The sequence below is a fragment of the Polypterus senegalus genome, chromosome 13, assembly GCF_016835505.1.
Source record: "Polypterus senegalus isolate Bchr_013 chromosome 13, ASM1683550v1, whole genome shotgun sequence".
Lineage (NCBI taxonomy): Eukaryota > Metazoa > Chordata > Cladistia > Polypteriformes > Polypteridae > Polypterus > Polypterus senegalus.
The window spans coordinates 98,596,167-98,613,850 of record NC_053166.1 but is presented as its reverse complement, the minus strand read 5'-3'; the positions used below and the strand labels follow the sequence as shown (position 1 = coordinate 98,613,850).

Here is a 17,684-nt window from a genome sequence, read left to right as displayed (position 1 = left end):
GAGAAAATACATTTGGTCTAAAAGAAAGGTATACTTGGGTGTCATTTGAAAATGAGTGAATATTCATGTTTTAATGCCCAATGGAGTCATGTAATGTGAAAACAGTTAAGGTCCCAGGATTTAGCCCTGTGGAACACCATATTTAACTTTTGAGTATGGAATAATGGAATACTGTCAGCACATTTCTGTATGTACTGATAACAGTTTGATAAACAAGAAGTGCACCATGCCTGAATCCCAATGTAATTTTCCAGCATATGTAATATAATATATTGGTAAATGGTGTCAAATGCTACACTTAAATCTAACAACATAAATGCTATGGAATATCCTTTATCAGTCGATATCAGAATGTGTTTTTTTTTTTTTAAATCCAACATGTGTTAGTGCTGTTTCCATACTATGACCAGTATGGACGCCAAAATGAAATTTCTCAAATAGATTGTGATGTGTAATGTTAGACTGAAGCTGTATGGCAATTGCTTTTACAAGTATTTTAGAGAAAAAGGTACATTTCAAATGAGTCTAATTATTAAACATATCTGGGCCTACCTCTGACTTTTTAAGCAACAGTCTGATAACTGACACTTTTAATTCATCAGGAACTGTGCCATTTAGTAATAAAACAAGGCCAAGAGTGGGTGTTGCCAGAACATCTGTTGAGCTTTTTACTAGTTTGGTTGTTACTGGGTCTAAGGAACAAGAAGTAGGTTTCATTTTAAAAGTTATGAGTTCATGTTCTGTTACTAAATTTAAAATGACTAAACTGGTACATACAAGACACAGGGTTTGCTAATCTAGTATTAATTTTGCGAGCTGACACTGAAATCTTGGATCATATGTTGTCAATTTTCTCATTAGCGAAGTTCATGAAGTCTGTACTTCTGATGTTTGTAGGAATTTTGCATAATACTTTAGAATTACCTTTGTTATGATTAGCCACTGTTCTAAACAGTTCAGGAGGATTATTGCTAATGTTATGTATTAATCTACAGTAGAATACATGTCCCAAGTGGGCTTTTTTAAAATCATTTTTAAACCTCTCTGTACATGCAGTTTGGAAGAACTGCAGCTTTTTTTCTGTCTATCTACACTCCATTTTTCAACATTCTAATTTAAGAGCTTAAGTGTTTTCATTAAACCAGGGTGAGTGTTTATGCGCTTTAATCACTTGTTTTACTGGGAGCTACTGTATCCAAATCCTCTTTCATAGTCTCAATATAATATATTAGTTGATCCAAATTGTTTTCAACAATTCTGCTCGAGTTTCTCAGAATATGTAAAATGTTGATATAGAGCTATAATCTAAATGTTGCATGTCCTTGTTTTAATTTGCACGCATACTGGTAAGGGCAGAACTTAGTCAAACGTAATTAGTGATCAAAACTAACTTAATTTAAAGGTATAATACTTAAATTTTGAGTCTAAACTCTAAGTAATGTGTGATTATAACTGAATGGTCCTTTGATAATCTGGCAAAAACCTACTAAATTTAACAAAAAAGTTTGTTTCCTCATCGATTTAGATTTATTAAAATCCCACATCAACACTACTTGATCATAATTTATGGCTAAATCGGATTAAAGGCTACCAAACTCAGTCATGCAAATCAAATACGGCCATGTGGGTTTGCAGACTAATACTACATTTGCACTGGAATCTATTTTAATTTCTAATATGAATGTCTCAGAGTATGTAAATTTGCCTACATTTTTGAGGCAGTTTGCAGTTCTTCACATGGAATTATTCCAAGGCCGCCTCCTCGACCTTTAGAGTATGATTTTTTACATGTCTATTGAAGAATACTTAATTTAGAGAGGATTTTATGTTTTAAAGGAAATTTAGTATACTGTCTTAAAACTTCTATTGCTGAGCTACAATATTTCTTAGTTGATATCTTATGTATAAGCAAACCTTACTATATTGTCCTTGTCTAAACTTGTATTTGATATTGTTAAAAACAGGTATTGCCGCTGTTTTCTTCATTAGGATGTAAGGGGTTTATGTCATACCCTGCTGTATTTTCATATATCCCTTCTTGCAGCTTAACGTTCTTACTGAAATATCCTTGATCTGTCTCATTTCCTCCTTTATATAGGCAAGCCTAAGGAAGCAGAATGGTGGTTGGTTGGTTGGTTGGTTGTTTTATTTCTTCCTAATTTCATCCCTTCTTTTTTCAATTTTTAACCTCATTGATATGCAAAGTGCAGGGGGTCACCGTATATGCTAGATTTTTTGCAATCCATCTAGGTACATGTTTCTGATAAATGAAAGTGGAAAGAGAACATTTTAGGATATACTGTACTAAAAAAAGTTCTGTGAAAATGAAAGAATGGAAACAGAAAAGTAAACATAAGGCCTGTGTAGAGTTTTCATTTCTTCCAAATTTTGTTGTATGGGCACTCTGGTTTCCTCTCATGAACACTCTGATTTGAACCATTGGTTCTAAGGTGCATACCTGTACTGAACATAATTTATCATTTATTTTTGTTGTGCAACTTTTTTTTTTTTTTTTTTTTACTGACTAAATTTTGCAGTTCTCTCAAATGGATGAAAAATGGGTGTGTTTAAGTTTTCAGTATAAAGATTGAAGGGCAGAACTTTAAAAATTTTGAAAGATACTGTACCTAGATGAATTAACAAATTTAGCATTAAATCAAAAATTGTTGTTTTCATTTATAGAAAGTGTGTCTTTAAAGATAGTTGTGTATTTTAAGTGTCCCCTTAATTATTATTTTTCTTTTTCTTAAGGTTTGTTTGGAGTGAAGCGTTACGGAGTTCATGTGAATGGTTTTACTAGACCAGACGATGGACAGCTTGCTATGTGGTTGGGCCAAAGGTCGTTTACTAAGCAGACATACCCTGGCCTGCTTGATAACATGGTACTGTAATTCATAAAATTACTCAGTCTTGAAAAGAGACAAAGCAAGAAATTCAACATTTCCAAAATTCTGTAATGCCTTTTGATTTACTGGTGATATTAAATAATGGTGACAGAGTTTACTACACTCATTACGATTTATTTGTTAGTTGCTTGACATCACATACCCAATACTATTTTTGCAGTACACATCAATATTTCTAGGTTACATCCTCAACTGACAGTGTCTGCCAGTGATTGCATTTTATATGTTATGTTAAAGATATAGTTATTTGTATTCCATACAAATACAAGACCAGTTCAATTCAAAGGGTCTACATGTTTAAATTCCTTACTGAAATTTGAAAATCAATATTGTTAAAATGCTGTGGTAATTGTACCTTGTTTTTTATAGACATTCAATGACTGCATATATAGGGATCTGAATCATAGTACAAATGTGAGGTTAGGACCTTTGATAGGAGAAACTTTTGTTGGTCGGACATCTTTTAAATTTTGATTCAATACCTCTGCTCAAGTCCCTCTTTAACTCCCCAGTCTGCCAGGTAGCTTACAGTGCTGACTTCCCTAATTATAGCGAAAAATGATAAGAAACAGAAATGTAATGATTACCAGTACGTATTATCCCAGTTTGCAGTATCTTTGTTAATTTATGCAGAGAATGCAACATAACCTTCCAAGTAATGCACAGTGTCTGTTTTTAAGCAAGATACCAGCTATGGAGATATTTTTAACATGTTAGGAGCAAGGGTGTAGGTAGAACAGTATTAAACAACCTTTTTTCTGTGGATGCACACTTAGTTAACTCCAAAAATCCCAAGACACACGACGATTCTACCAACCATAAAATCATTAAATCTCTTAGATGTCCTAAACTGTTTGAAGAGACAGGACAGGGGTTAGCAGAATTAGCAGCTCAGATGTTGCCATTCACAGACACAGCACTTAGTGAGCACTTTGGACACATTTTCCAGTTGCTTCATCCCTTTGCCCACTCATACAGACCGTCTTCTCTCTGCATCACTCCTCTGACGCAGGGTCAAAGGCAACTTGTATGCCCATTGGTCCATGGCTCTACAAAAGTTGCTGGCAAACATGCATCCAAGCAAATGGACCCCTAACACATCTCCTGGCAGCCAAAGTGCTCTTATAGAGCTGTATCCACAAAACTGCAGTCATGGGCCTGCTTTTATGTCTGCTTCTCCAGGTAGTTCCATTCTCCTCAAAAAGGTCTTGTCCACGTGAGGAGCATGTCTTCTTAGGTCTGTACCCAGGGGGAACTACACTGTTATTTCCATGGCATGTCAGTTGATAAACATTTGTGTTTTTTAGAAGTGTTTAGGGTATAATTATGTATGTAGAGTATAATTATCAAGTTGTTGATGGCGATGAAAAATTGAACACCAATTTTAATGTATGCCCTGTAAAAGGATGAGCAGAGACAGCATGAAGTGTTGGGGTTTCCGGCCCCGTATATTCTATAACAAAAAAAACACAGGTCAAAATCATAAACTCTTAGCAGTTCATAACGCGACGCCGAGTCCTGGCGTCGCGGCCATTTTATTGGGGAGGAGCCGGAAGTGGAGGAATGCTGGGAAGGTCCGTGAGGGAGGATGGGAAGGATGACGTCAGGGCAAGATGGCGGAGGAAGGGCGGAAGTGCCGCACTGCGGTCAAACCCGGCTACGGAGGAGGGAGGTCTTTTTTCCTACAAGGAAGCAGAGGGAGAAAGTTAATACCCCGCCATTCCCTGCCAGCGAATGTTTTCCCAGATGCTTTCGAATCCGTCCGCGGTCTCCTACTCGCGCGTGCGTGACACGATCCCCCCCTTAGCCCAGGACCGTCAGGTCGGGCGGACCTAACCGAGAGGTCGTGAATACGGGAGAGGGCATCGGCGTTGGCCTGAAGGGTACCCGCCGATAAGTGACAGTGAACTTATACGGCTGTAGGTCCAGAAACCACCTAGTGACCCGCGGATTCGACTCTTTGTGTAGGGACATCCACTGAAGCGCAGCGTGATCTGTCACCAGAGTGAATTCGCGACCCAGTAGGTAATAACGGAGGTGGGTCACTGCCCACTTAATGGCCAAGGCCTCCCTCTCCACCGCCGCATACCGAGTCTCCCGGTCCATCAGTTTCCGCTAAGGTACATCACAGGGTGTTCAACACCATCAACGCTTTGGCTCAGCACGGCACCCAGGCCTGTGTCCGAAGCGTCGGTCTGGAGGATAAACGGGAGCCCAAAATCGGGCGTCCGCAATACAGGTGCCGACGTTAGGGCCTTTTTTAAGTCACTGAATGCGTGTTCTGCCTTGTCGGTCCACACTACGTATAGGGGAGCGCCCTTTTTTGTCAGGTTAGTCAAGGGTGCGCTCTTCGAGAAGCGGGAACAAACCGGCGGTAGTACCCGCAAGCCCCAAGAAAGCCTGCACCTGCTTCTTGGTATTCGGACGAGGCCATTCTAAGATGTCTTTAACTTTGGAGCCCTGTGGCCGCACCTGTCCTTGTCCCACAAGGTAGCCTAAATACTTGGCCTCCTTTAAGCCAAAGAAACATTTTCGGGGTTTATGCGGAGGCGGCTTTAGCCAGTGTTCTGAGGACAGCTGCAACCTGCAATAGATGCTCCTCCCAGGTGCCGGAATAGATGACGACGTCATCCAGGTAGGCGGCACTATAGGATTGGTGGGGCTTCAGCACTCTGTCCACCAGACGTTGGAAGGTGGCCGGCGCCCCGTGCAGCCCAAATGGGAGGACCTTGTATTGCCAGTGCCCGCTAGGGGTGCTAAAGGCTGTTTTTCTTTGCGGATGCCGTTAAGGGAATTTGCCAATACCCTTTGTCATGTCAAGGGTGGTCAAATACGAGCCGCGCCCAGCCGCTCCAGAAGGTTGTCAATGCGGGGCATCGGGTAGGCATCGAACTTGGAGACCTGATTCAGACGTCTAAAGTCATTACAGAACCTCCAGGAGCCGTCCGGCTTGGAGACGAGGACAACAGGGCTGGACCAGGGACTATGGCTCTCTCAATTATGTCCATGTCCAACATACGCTGCACCTCCAGTTCAACCTCTGCGCGCTTTGCCTCCGGAGCCTATAGGGCCTCTCCGGACGATTACCCGGGTCCGTGACTATATCGTGGGCAATCAGCGAGGTCCGCCGGGTGATTCGCTTAGCACTCGGGATGGCTCGGAGTGTCTGGATTAACTCCTGCCGCTGCTTGGGTGTCAGCTCTTCGCCGAGGTTGAGGGCAGTCGTGCTTGAGAAAAGGGAGAGTGACCTATGGGAGCGGGCAGCTCCTCCCTATCCTTCCAAGGTTTCAACAGGTTAACATGATAGATCCTTCACTCGGTCGACGCATTGGGTTGTTTCACCAAATAGTCGACGAGTCCTTTTCTCTCCTTAACCTCGTAAGGCCCTTGCCAGTGAGCGAGCAGCTTAGAGTGGGAGGTAGGGATGAGAACCATAACCCGGTCCCCTGGGCGGAACTCCCTGAGGACGGAGTTGCGTTGTAACACCGGGCCTGCGCTGCTTGTGCACGAGTCACGTGTTCTTTTAGGAGGGGCCTGATTTTTGTGAGTCGATCGCGCAGTTGCGCTACGTAGTCTAAAATATTGGAGGAGGGAAGGGCCTCAGCCTCCCAGCCCTCTTTTAGGATGTCGAGGATTCCTCGGGGTGTCGCCATATAACAATTCAAACGGGAGAAGCCCGTAGAGGCCTGAGGTACCTCCCATAGGCAAAAGCACGAGCGGAGGAGCTGGTCCCAGTTCCTGCCGTCCGCTGACCACCTTTGGAGCATCTGTTTAAGCGTCTGATTAAAACGTTCCACCAACCCGTCCGTTTGCGGGTGATAGACAGATGCTTTCAGGTGCTTTATCTGCAGTAATTTGGCTACCTCCCTGAACGTATCCGAAGTAAAGGGCGTACCCTGGTCCGTGAGGACTTCTTTGGGTATGCCTACTCGGGAAAACATGTTAACCAATTCCCGTGCGATGCTTTTAGAATTAGCGGAGCACAGGGGAACCGCCTCTGGGTACCGGGTAGCATAATCCACCATGACTAGTATATACTTGTGGCCACGGTTTGAGGGCTCTAAGGGTCCTACCAAGTCGACCCCTATTCTTTCAAAGGGGACATCGATGAGGGGTATAGGGACGAGAGGAGCACGGTCCTTTCTAGGAATCTGGCGGATCTGGCACTCCGGACATGACTGACAGAAACGCCGGACCTCCTCATTGATCCCCGGCCAGTAAAACCGGAGCTTAATCCTCTCCAGTGTTTTTTCGGCCCCGAGGTGGGCGCCTAGGAGGTGAGCGTGCGCCAACTCGCATACCTCCCGCCGGAAGGTACGCGGAATTAGCAGCAACTTCCGCACCTCGCCTCATGGGTTGCCACCGGTACAACAGATCGTTCTCAAGGACAAAGAAGGGCTCACGCGGTGTGGAACCGTCCGCTTGTGTGCTGTTAGGCAGAACGACAGCATTCCGGGCGAAGCGCAGGGAGTCATCATTCCACTGCTCCCTCTTAAAGGAGGCAGGCGTGGACCGGAACTGATGGTCCAGGCCGCCGAGAGGGTCTTGTGGCCTGGGCCCGGGAAGAGTTCCATGGCTAGTCCCTTCCCGGCGGAATCTTCCGGTCGGGTCCGTAGCGCGAAAGGTCCCCGAGGCACCAGCGCCATTAGGGCCTGCCCTTGTGCACGGCGTGGAGACCGCGGGAGGGGTGCCACTGCCCCTCATAACAAGATCCAACAAGGCCCCGGGAGCGGTGGACGTCTTACCGCTGATCTTTTAGACCAGTCTTGTCCCAAAATCACTGGGAAGGGGGGTTCCGGCAGCACCGCGATCGTCATTTGAGTTGGTTCCCCCCTCCAGGTGAGATAACAGCGAGCGGAACGATATGACCTAGTCCCCCCATGCACACAAGTGACCAACAAGCGTTGGCTTATCCACTGTCGTGGTAAGACAAAACGGCGAGCTACAATGGTAATGTTGCTGCCGGAGTCAAACAAAGCCACGACGGCGTGCCCATTTAACAATACCACTCCCGTGTTCGGACTCGCCAAGGGATGCGGCGGGGTACAGTACCTCTCCGACGACGTCCAGGTGCAATCCATGGGTTCTGGAGCGATGTTGTGGGGGCAGGTTGGCAGCAGGTGGCCGGTCTCGCCACACTTGTAACAGCGCGGCGGGCCCGGCTTCTCTCTGGTTCTCGGCGGTGCTTCTGCAGCACGTCGAGAGGGCTCGGGGGTGGCTGGCCGTCCCTGTCGGTTCCCCCGAGCAGGCCTTTCTGACCCGCCGAGTCGGAGGACCGCCACTTGACGCTCCAGGACGTCCAGGAGGCCTGGCATATACTTATAGGCGTGTCCCCGGACCTGCTGGGCGAGGGAACTGGGCAACGAGTTGACCAGGCCTTCACAGGCCACCTGCTCCACCACTCTCCGAGCTTGGGGTCCTTCTGGCGTAGCCAGCGCCCATCTTACCCCAGAACTCAACGCCTGGCGCTGGCAGGCTTTTCGGGTCAAAGACCCAGTTCCGCCATTCAGCCGCCTGCTGGCCCGGGGTGATGCCGTAGCGTGCCAGTATTTCAGGTTTGAGGAGGTCATAATTGGCGGCCTCCTCCTCAGGGAGGTCATAATAGGCCCGCAGCGCGGGTCCCTTCAGATAGGGCGCCAATATGGACGCCCACGCGGCCCGCTGCCACTCGTTCTGGGTGGCCGTCCGCTCGAAAACGCCTAGGTAGGCCTCGATGTCTTCAGAAGCACCCATCGGGACCAAAGGAGGAGGCGTCTGCTTGGGCGGGTCTGGCCTTACCCGCTGGGCCTCTGTCAGCCTGGCCTTCGTGGCTTCCAGCTCCATCGTGGTGGCGGCTTGCGCCTGCTGCAGTGCCTGGAGCCGGGCGTCGATGTTTTGCAGCACGGTGTTCAGGTCCTGTCCCTCCGTCATATTTCCGGGATTTCTGTATCCTGCCGACTACGCCAGATGTAAAAGGACGAACAGAGACAGCATGAAGTGTTGGGGTTTCCGGCCCCGTATATTCTATAACAAAAAAAACACAGGTCAAAATCATAAACTCTTAGCAGTTCATAACGCGACGCCGAGTCCTGGCGTCGCGGCCATTTTATTGGGGAGGAGCCGGAAGTGGAGGAATGCTGGGAAGGTCCGTGAGGGAGGATGGGAAGGATGACGTCAGGGCAAGATGGCGGAGGAAGGGCGGAAGTGCCGACTGCGTCAAACCCGCTACGGAGGAGGGAGGTCTTTTTCCTACAAGGAAGCAGAGGGAGAAAGTTAATACCCGCCATTCCCTGCCGGCGAATGTTTTCCCAGATGCTTTCGAATCCGTCCGCGGTCTCCTACTCGCGCGTGCGTGACAGCCCATTTAAGAGATTTGCATTTCAATTAAATACGTTTTTAGCAGTGCAGTCAAAGTCAACAGTTATTTCCGTCATTTTTTACTTTGATACATCTGTGTCTCATATGCTGTGACAATATGTAAATTAATACATTGACCTCGTGTTCTTATTGTCTTCTTTTCAAGTTGCCTTTTAGGAAGGTATTCAAATTCAGGCTGTACTTGTTGAAGTAGTATTTGGTTAACATCTCAGGTTTAAGGTCATGACATCCGTTTAAATTTTAACTATGCCAGTAAGTTTTTTGAATTCACTTGTGCAGATTCTACAATAGATTTGTGATTCCGTGTGCATTTATTTCATGATATATGTATTAATTTTATAATTACATGTTTTAATGTAAGATGCAATTAATTCCATACACTTAAGCGATTAATTTTTTTAATTGATTCCCAGCTCTAAAAATAAGATAAGTATTCAACTTGCTAAAAGGAAAACAAAAGGTAAACTGTCACCTGCACCTGAAGAAAACAAGAACATTCAACATAAAGAGTGCTTCTGTGAAGCCAAGTAGTGTATATTGCATCCTGAGGTTTTGAAGACCACCCATAAAGGGCCATTATAGGTGCCCTGATTAACACATAAAGATGATTGAGAGCTGCAGTCTGGACATTTGTACCTGCTAATGTGCATTAAGATCTGAAAGCACATGATTAAATTAAGAAAAATGGGTGTGAAGAAGCATGTGATGGATAACGCAGACCACATTTGAAATTGATTAAAAATGGGTGGCAATTACTTTTAATACACATAAAAATACCAGCACACTTTTTGTCCATAAGCTGCAATCAAGTTAGTAGCTGGAGTATGTGGTGCTGCACAGAAACTCGAGCGCACACTGGAGATAAAATTTAATGGCAAGTGTAAATGTCTATTATACAGTATATACAGTAGATACAATCTGTATATGAAATGCATGTTAATGGGAGGGTTTTTGTGAAAAGTAAAAATTATAGTTCTGCATGAAATATTTTTAATTTGATGATGTGGGACACATTATAAAGGAACAAGGGCCTTGTGTTTGACAGCCTTGCCCTAAAGTAAGCAGTAATACTGTACATGCCTATATTAATCTAAAGCATGTGCTTTTTCAGTCTAGAGCTGTCAGTATTGATTATATTTAATCTGTCAATTATTTTCAATATTAATTGATTCATTTGAGTCGTATTTAAGGTTCTGAATTAAAAATGTATCTATAATAAACTACGCTTGACACTTTAAGTTGTTCAAAATTGTAAAAATGTAAACTAGAAAGAATATATACAGTATGTCTGCACCTCTTCTCCAATTGAAGTCCTCTTATATTTAGTAAGCTGTATTTTATTTTAGTAGAACTTAACTGACTGAAGAACACCACAATTCCATGCAGGTTGAGTAGCTTTTTCTTCCTGCCTTTTTTGAGATTTTTTTTTTAAGATTTCAACTAACTTCTAACATTGTCGCTGTAGAAATGTAAGAAGACTAACCTCAAAGGCTAATCCAAAGGAAAACACATGGTGAACCAAAGCTTGAAGTGCTACAGATTTACCTAAGTTTTTATTCTGAGGGAGAAAATATATTATTTTAAATTATACACTACTGTTTCTCAGCAAAATGAGATATACAGTAAATGTACCTGAAATGTGTCTAAAACTAATTAATTTAGTAATTGAAAAAATACACTGTGTGTCTAATAGAATCAGGTAAAAATTAAAGTTGTTTTGGTTATTTAATCCCCTTAATTCCCAGTAGTTTAAGTAATTGAGAGGAGGTGATCAGAGAAAATGGCAGGAGAAGTAGTTTGAATCAGCTGTGCTTTTAGTGATGTATGATCTTATGGAGCAGCCAAAGTTAGTCTATGCATTTAGCATAAATTCTTATTAAGCCACAAATTGTTCAGTGATGGAGATGGAATGGTTCTAATATAAAATCACAGGGAACCAGAGGCTGTTCTAATGCACAAAACTAATTTCAAAGGGCCACTCAGTTTTGTTGATTGCTGTGATAAAAATAAAAGAGATTTGGCACAAAAAATAGTTATTTATGTTTGAATAGTGTTTGCTACATTCTTGTATTTAATAATTTAACTGAGTCAAGCGCTTCTAGCACTGCCACATAATGTATTTTCTGGTTTGTCTTTTGTTTGTCTGTGTCATCCTTAATTTAAACCCTGTCTCCGCTCAAGCACATATGTAAAAGTGGAACAAATAAAACTGGCACTTTGGGCAGATGGCAATAGGGGGGACCTTTTTTGAGGTACAGTTAGTTGCAGTGATTTTTGGGAGGTTGCCATGGTAATGGACACTAATCTGCACTTAAAGGACCGTGAAAAGAAAAGAAAAAAGACATGATATTGAACACAAGCTTTGCGGTGGAGAATACAGGCCAGACAAGAGATTGCCTCACTTAGAGATCAAAACCCTTTCCATTTTGGAGGTGGCTATCTTGAAGACTTTTTTGGCACAGTTGTTCTTAAGCCAGTGTACTATAGACCAAAACAGTCAGGACAGTTAATTGGATCACAATTAGGTGAACTGAAAACAATCATTATTATTCTGGGACAGGCACTGGGGGTCTGACCCCGATGTGAGGTGAAGTTGGTGTTGTCACTGATTAGGCAGTGAACTTGGCAAAGCAAAGATAATGAGAGCTATGTGGAAGGTGTACGAAAAGTTATAACTGATAGCAGAGGCACTGGAGAATGACCAAGGAAGGAAATGGCCTTGAGTAAACCTTACATGAGGGACCAAGTGACAGACACTGTGTTTCACAAGTATTTAGCTACCAGCACAGGTGATGGTAAAATGGCAGGTGAATAATATCTTTCAAATTAAAAAGTTAAAGATCAATCAGTGTATTATTTTATCATACATTACCACCACCAAATGATTGTGTTTAAAAGATGCTCCATTAAAATAAAACTACCATAAAAACTAGAGACTGTTCATTTCTGTGTAGGTGAGCAAACTTACAAATTCAGCAGGGGATCAAATACTTCTTTCCCCCACTACATAGATCTTGCCATATTTTTTTTTTTAAGTGTTGAACAGATTCTCTAAACGAAAGTCTGATATATTTTTTTTCCCCAATTTCAAATAGTATAGAACATTAGTTACCCAATGAGGGTTAGGGTTCTTCCAATTGAGCAGATAGGTCTACTTGCTAGTAGTGTGGTATAGGCAATTACAATCAATTTCTCCTCCACTTTAAGCCCATCTGGAAGTACAACAAATACAGCTGTTAATGGGGTATGGAGTTATTGTGACACCAAGGCTGTCTGATAGGCATTCAAAGATTTTTGTCCACAAAAACACGTGGCCCAGTGAAGCTAGTTAGACTGCAACAGTCACAGGTTGGGTATTGTCCCGGATACATTTTGGACAATTTTGAATGAGATAAATGTGATCAATGCAAGATTTTAAATTTTGAATGATTGAATGCTTTGCCCATATGGAGCTAGAGTGTACTCTATGCATGGCTTCCTTCAACTCCTTTTCTTAGTGTAATAAGAAGAGACTTGCGGCTTGGCAAGGTTTGGGGCAGCCACCCGTTTAATGCGGTTTCCTGGCTGCAAAAGCAATTGATTCATGTAAGGCAAGTTTGCATGACAGAGTCCAAAACAGAACTGCCTCCCAGAGCAAAGGCAGGAGGCTTTATAGGACGGTGGGCGGAAGTGATGACGTCCTCGGGGCCGGGGCCGGAAGTGATGTCATCCTCAGGCCCGGGGCCGGAAGTGATGTCGTCCACGGGGCCGAAAGTGATGTCGTCCACGGGGCCGGGACCGGAAGTGATGTGTCCCGCTTCGAAGTGGTGGCTCCTGGTGGGATTTCCCGGGAGAGACCTGTAGGGAACTCAGAAAGAGCGTCAGCTTACCCCGCCCCCACCCCGGCAGATGTATAATCAGTCCTCTCTAAGCCCTTCAGCTGTCTCCTATGCACACATGTGTGACATTAGATATTAAGTAAAAGATCATTTTCCCGCCATACCCCAGGATCTTTGTAAGAAAGAGACTTTAATATCCATCCATTATCTAAGCTGCCAAATCCTAACTACAGGGTCAACGGGGTCTGCTGGAGCCAATCCCAGCCAACACAGGGCACAAGGCAGGAAATAAACCCAGGGGAAGGTGCCAGCCCACCGCAGGGCACACACACCAAGCACACAATTGGGACAATTTTGGATTGCCAATGCACCTAACCTGCATGTCTTTGGACTATGGGAGGAAACCGGAGCACCTGGAGGAAACCCACACAGTACACGGGGAGAACATGCAAACTCCACACATGGAGGACCTGGGAAGCGAACCCAGGTCTCCTAACTGCGAGGCAGCAGTGCTACCCACTGCGCAACCGTGCCACCCCAAGACTTTAATATGATATATATATTATCGAGATGCTATCTGAGTCTTCAAGACTGAGCAGTATTTCATCTGGAGTAGAAATGGGTGGGGGATCAGGAAAATTGAATATGTTCCTTTTCAGGAAAGTTTCTTATTTGAAAGAAGTTGAATAATTGTGTTGATGGGAAGTTAAATTTGAAACATAATTGTTCATAAGATGCATTATGTTTCTAAGTGTTCTCAAAGTGTTTTAATCCTGGACGTTTTCCAAAGTTTTAATACCGTACGCTTTAGAGGGTAGAAATAGGTGATGTAGAGGTGCAACAGATAAAAGCTTTTCTGCCTTGAAGTGCTTCTTGCATTGGTTCCACATTCTGAGTGATTGATGAACTATTGGATTATTAATATATTGACGATGATTTGTATTTACTTAGGCACAAAGCAGGGTATATAAAGAAATACAGCAAGATTTTATTTCTTCTGCAGACCAGGCTTGTGTGTATTCATCAATTTGTGTCATTGCCTAGGTCTTTTTAGCTTGTATATTTTGTGTCCAGGAATAACATTGAAAGTTAGTGTCCTGCCACCTTCTGCTCTAGGTCTTCGTAGTGTCACCTTTTGAGTGTGGGGGTGTCTCGAATTCCAGATAAATAAGGTTATAATTGAGTCTAATTTCTTAAAGAATGTTTTGTCCAAAATAGAAAAAGAAGCTTGGAAAGGATATTCATGTTGCCAGTATTGATTCTCCCTTCAAATTTGAGATAGAGGGTAGGCCATCTGTTCATTTTGTTTGATTTTTCTTCCATGCTGATAGCAAAATTGTGTTGACAACGATCCTTCTATTTACTTATGATGTTTACCAGTAGATATTTAAACTGTTCTGATAAAATAAATGAATTGATGTTCAGTCTAGTATTGTGTGCTAGAGAATTCACTGAAAAAGGCACACTTCAAATTGATTTTGAATCCAGATACTGTATCTTTTGAAATTCTGCTAGTGTGTTAAGGATTTTCTGTTCTGTTCTTGTTTGAAGTTTGAGATAATGTTGTTAATACAGTTAGAGCCTGATGGACTGGTATAAAGTTTCATCCATGCACATATATTTGGGCCAAATCCAAATTTGCACAATATTGTGAATTGGTAGTCCCATTCAACCATGTCAAATGATTTTTCTGCATCCAAAGATAGGATCTCTGGTGTTTTAGATGGTTGAATATATTACATTAAACTAATACTGATTAGACTAAGATTAGAAGCTAATTGTCTATTTTTAAGAAGTCTTGTTTTGTCTTGTGATATTACAGAAGGAAGCACTTTCTAAATTCTTCTAGCTAGAACTTTAGAGAGTATCTTATCATTATGTATGATGCAAATCATAGTAAGTTCTTATTTTATTTTAGAAAGAGAGTAATTTTTTTTTAATGTTTGAGGTAGAATGTGTTGTCTAGCTTCTGTAAGCATTGCTAATAATAGTGGAGTTAACTTATTTAAATTTTTTTAAATAAAATTCAACATGGTAGCCATCAAGGACTGCTACTTTCCCACTTTTGAGTGAATTTATAGTCTCCAGTAATTCTGAGAATGTCAAAGGCTTCTCCCGTTCCTCTTCACTGACCTTCCCGTCGTATTTGTAAAAAAACAAAAAAACTCATTAGATTTTGTCTTGTCTTCTTTAAACTGAGCAGAATATACTTATAGAAATCCCTAAATGTGTGGGATGTATTTTTATGATCAATGATTTTATCTCCATCTGTATTGGTATTTTCTGTTATTGCATGCAAACTTTCTGCTTGTGGATTTGTTGAGCTAAGATCTTCTTAGGCTTCTCTCTGTGTTCATAGTAATGATGCCACAATTTAAAGATGATCTGTTCTGTTTCTTTTGTTGTAAACAGGCTAAATTCTGATTACAGAAGATGTCTTTTCCTATAAAGTGCTTCATTTGGAGACATGTATAAACGGTGCATAAGCACAAAAATGTTGTGTACGAACGTTCCACACTCAAATCGCGATGTATAAAACCTAAACTTGGTGTAAAGCCACACATGTTTTCACGGTAGCACCAACCCTGGCGTACGCAAGTTCTCCGCTCGGTTTTGCAAACTGGTGGCACCCACCGTCAAAGCACTTCTACTGTTCCAGTGTGGTTTCCCTTTCATTTTTTAGATCCACATCCCTGACACAGCTTTATAAATACAGTGAAATTAACTGCATATTGTTTATTAGTTTTATTCATCTGATTGTAATTAACCTGTAAAAATATAATGGTCCACAGAATGGTCAAACTATTCTAAATGCCATAGCTGCTTTAGCGTTGTTACTCTCACTGCACCTTCTTCTTCTTCTTTCAGCTGCTCCGGTTAGGGGTTGTCACAGCGGATCATCTTTTTCCATATTACTCTCACTGCACCACTCGGAGTATTTATATCACTGTATGTGAGTGTGGAATCACAGCTCTACAGCAGCTGACTGGAAAGAGAATTATTGGTATACAGCATCTAGCACATGCTGCCTCAGACATGCTGTTTATTGAACTGCTCACATACGGCAAACACTTCAGAGCCTTTCCTCGCGGATCAGAAACAGTTTCATCCAAAGAACTATAAACACACTCAATCAGTCCATCAATTGCTCCTTGTAGAACGCTTTGTACTTATTAGTACAATCACCTCACTGTAAACTTGCGATACAGTTATAATATTGCACAACCTGAGCCACTTTATAAAGTGTGTATTTACATATGATGACAATATCATTTTAAGATGAAATGCAGCAAAATATGTTTATATTATACAGATAAAACTTTAACTTCATTTAAATAATCTATATTGTTAATAATTAAACATGTGAGGACACGGAGCCGCAGCACTAGCGAGGAACTGGTGCTCCATTCACGGATTGTTCCTGCCTTGAGCTGGAATTTTAACCATAATTTCATATTATTGCCAAATATTATGGCTAAAGAGCTTATTATTATGTAGGCACTTTTAGTTGTGGTCGTAAAAAGATAAATAAGTTATTTACTCTTTCTCTTCTTCAAGCCCATTTTGCCTTCCCAAGTGAGGCAAGACCACAATTCACATCCAATTATCTGACTTGCCACGACCTTAACTTCCCATTGGCTCAGTCTTCTACCCAACTGCTCCTGCACCCTCTGAAACTGTCCATTAGAGCAACACTGCTGGGGCAACAGGGATATATAGTCCTTTATGCTGCAGTGCTGCTATAAAATGATCTGTTTGAGTGCACATAGCAGTATCTCGATGGAACAGGTGGGAGTCGGCCTCCGTTAAAAATTAGATAAAAATCCTAAGGCTGGAAACATTTCTTTAAAGTCAAGTCTCTGGTACTTCCCTTTTAAATGGACATCTTCCTTGCTTACTCTGCTCATGTGTTGCAGCACAGAGAGATGTCAAACCAACCGGTAAGGGCAACCTTCTTCCACAGGTCCGAGTCCCTACTGTTCCATGGCTTCTAACAGGGCTCCCCAATCCGAATCCAGGACCCACTATTCCAGATGGACACTAGTAATCAGAGATGCTGCCAAGCTGAAGAAAAAGTCTTTATGTGTGGTGTTATCAGGAAGGACTCCAGATCTGACAGATAGATATCAGCAGGAGAAAAAGGTGTAGCTATGGCTGAAGTAAAGACCTGCAAGTAGGTGGATTTTAATGAAGCAACAGAGAATGACTTTTGACATCAAACTTCAAACATTAATCACTATTGAAAGTTCCAATTTCTAATTTATAGTTTTATTTTACACAAACTGAAATGTATGCCCATAAGAAATTAATACATGAAGAATTCATAGTTCTGTCATAATCGTACTTACCAAAATCATAATAAATATGTTTAAAGTACTTTATTTACAGCAAAATATCTTAATATTGCGTGCATGACTTAAAGTAGGAAACCACTAAATGAGAACTCTGACATCTTTGCCCACCCTCTTCACAACCTTGCGGGAGAGGAGCTCATAGTAAATGTTTGTCTGCCCTGGCACTGCCCACGCAAGGTACTCATTATAATGCAACACAAAAATACTTATCACACACTGACTAATGCAAGTTAAATGGCTTTATTGTC

General features: G+C 42.3%; 1 protein-coding gene across 7 annotated transcripts in view; it reads left to right on the top strand.

The window, feature by feature from the left end:
* Positions 1-17,684, top strand: part of tpk2 (thiamin pyrophosphokinase 2) — a 132,952-nt gene that overhangs the window by 37,929 nt on the left and 77,339 nt on the right. For all 7 annotated transcript variants that reach the window (XM_039774188.1, XM_039774186.1, XM_039774185.1 and 4 more), the window contains one exon: positions 2,752-2,882. In XM_039774188.1, coding sequence (XP_039630122.1) covers positions 2,752-2,882 — 131 coding nt within the window. The remainder of the gene's footprint in view (positions 1-2,751; positions 2,883-17,684) is intronic.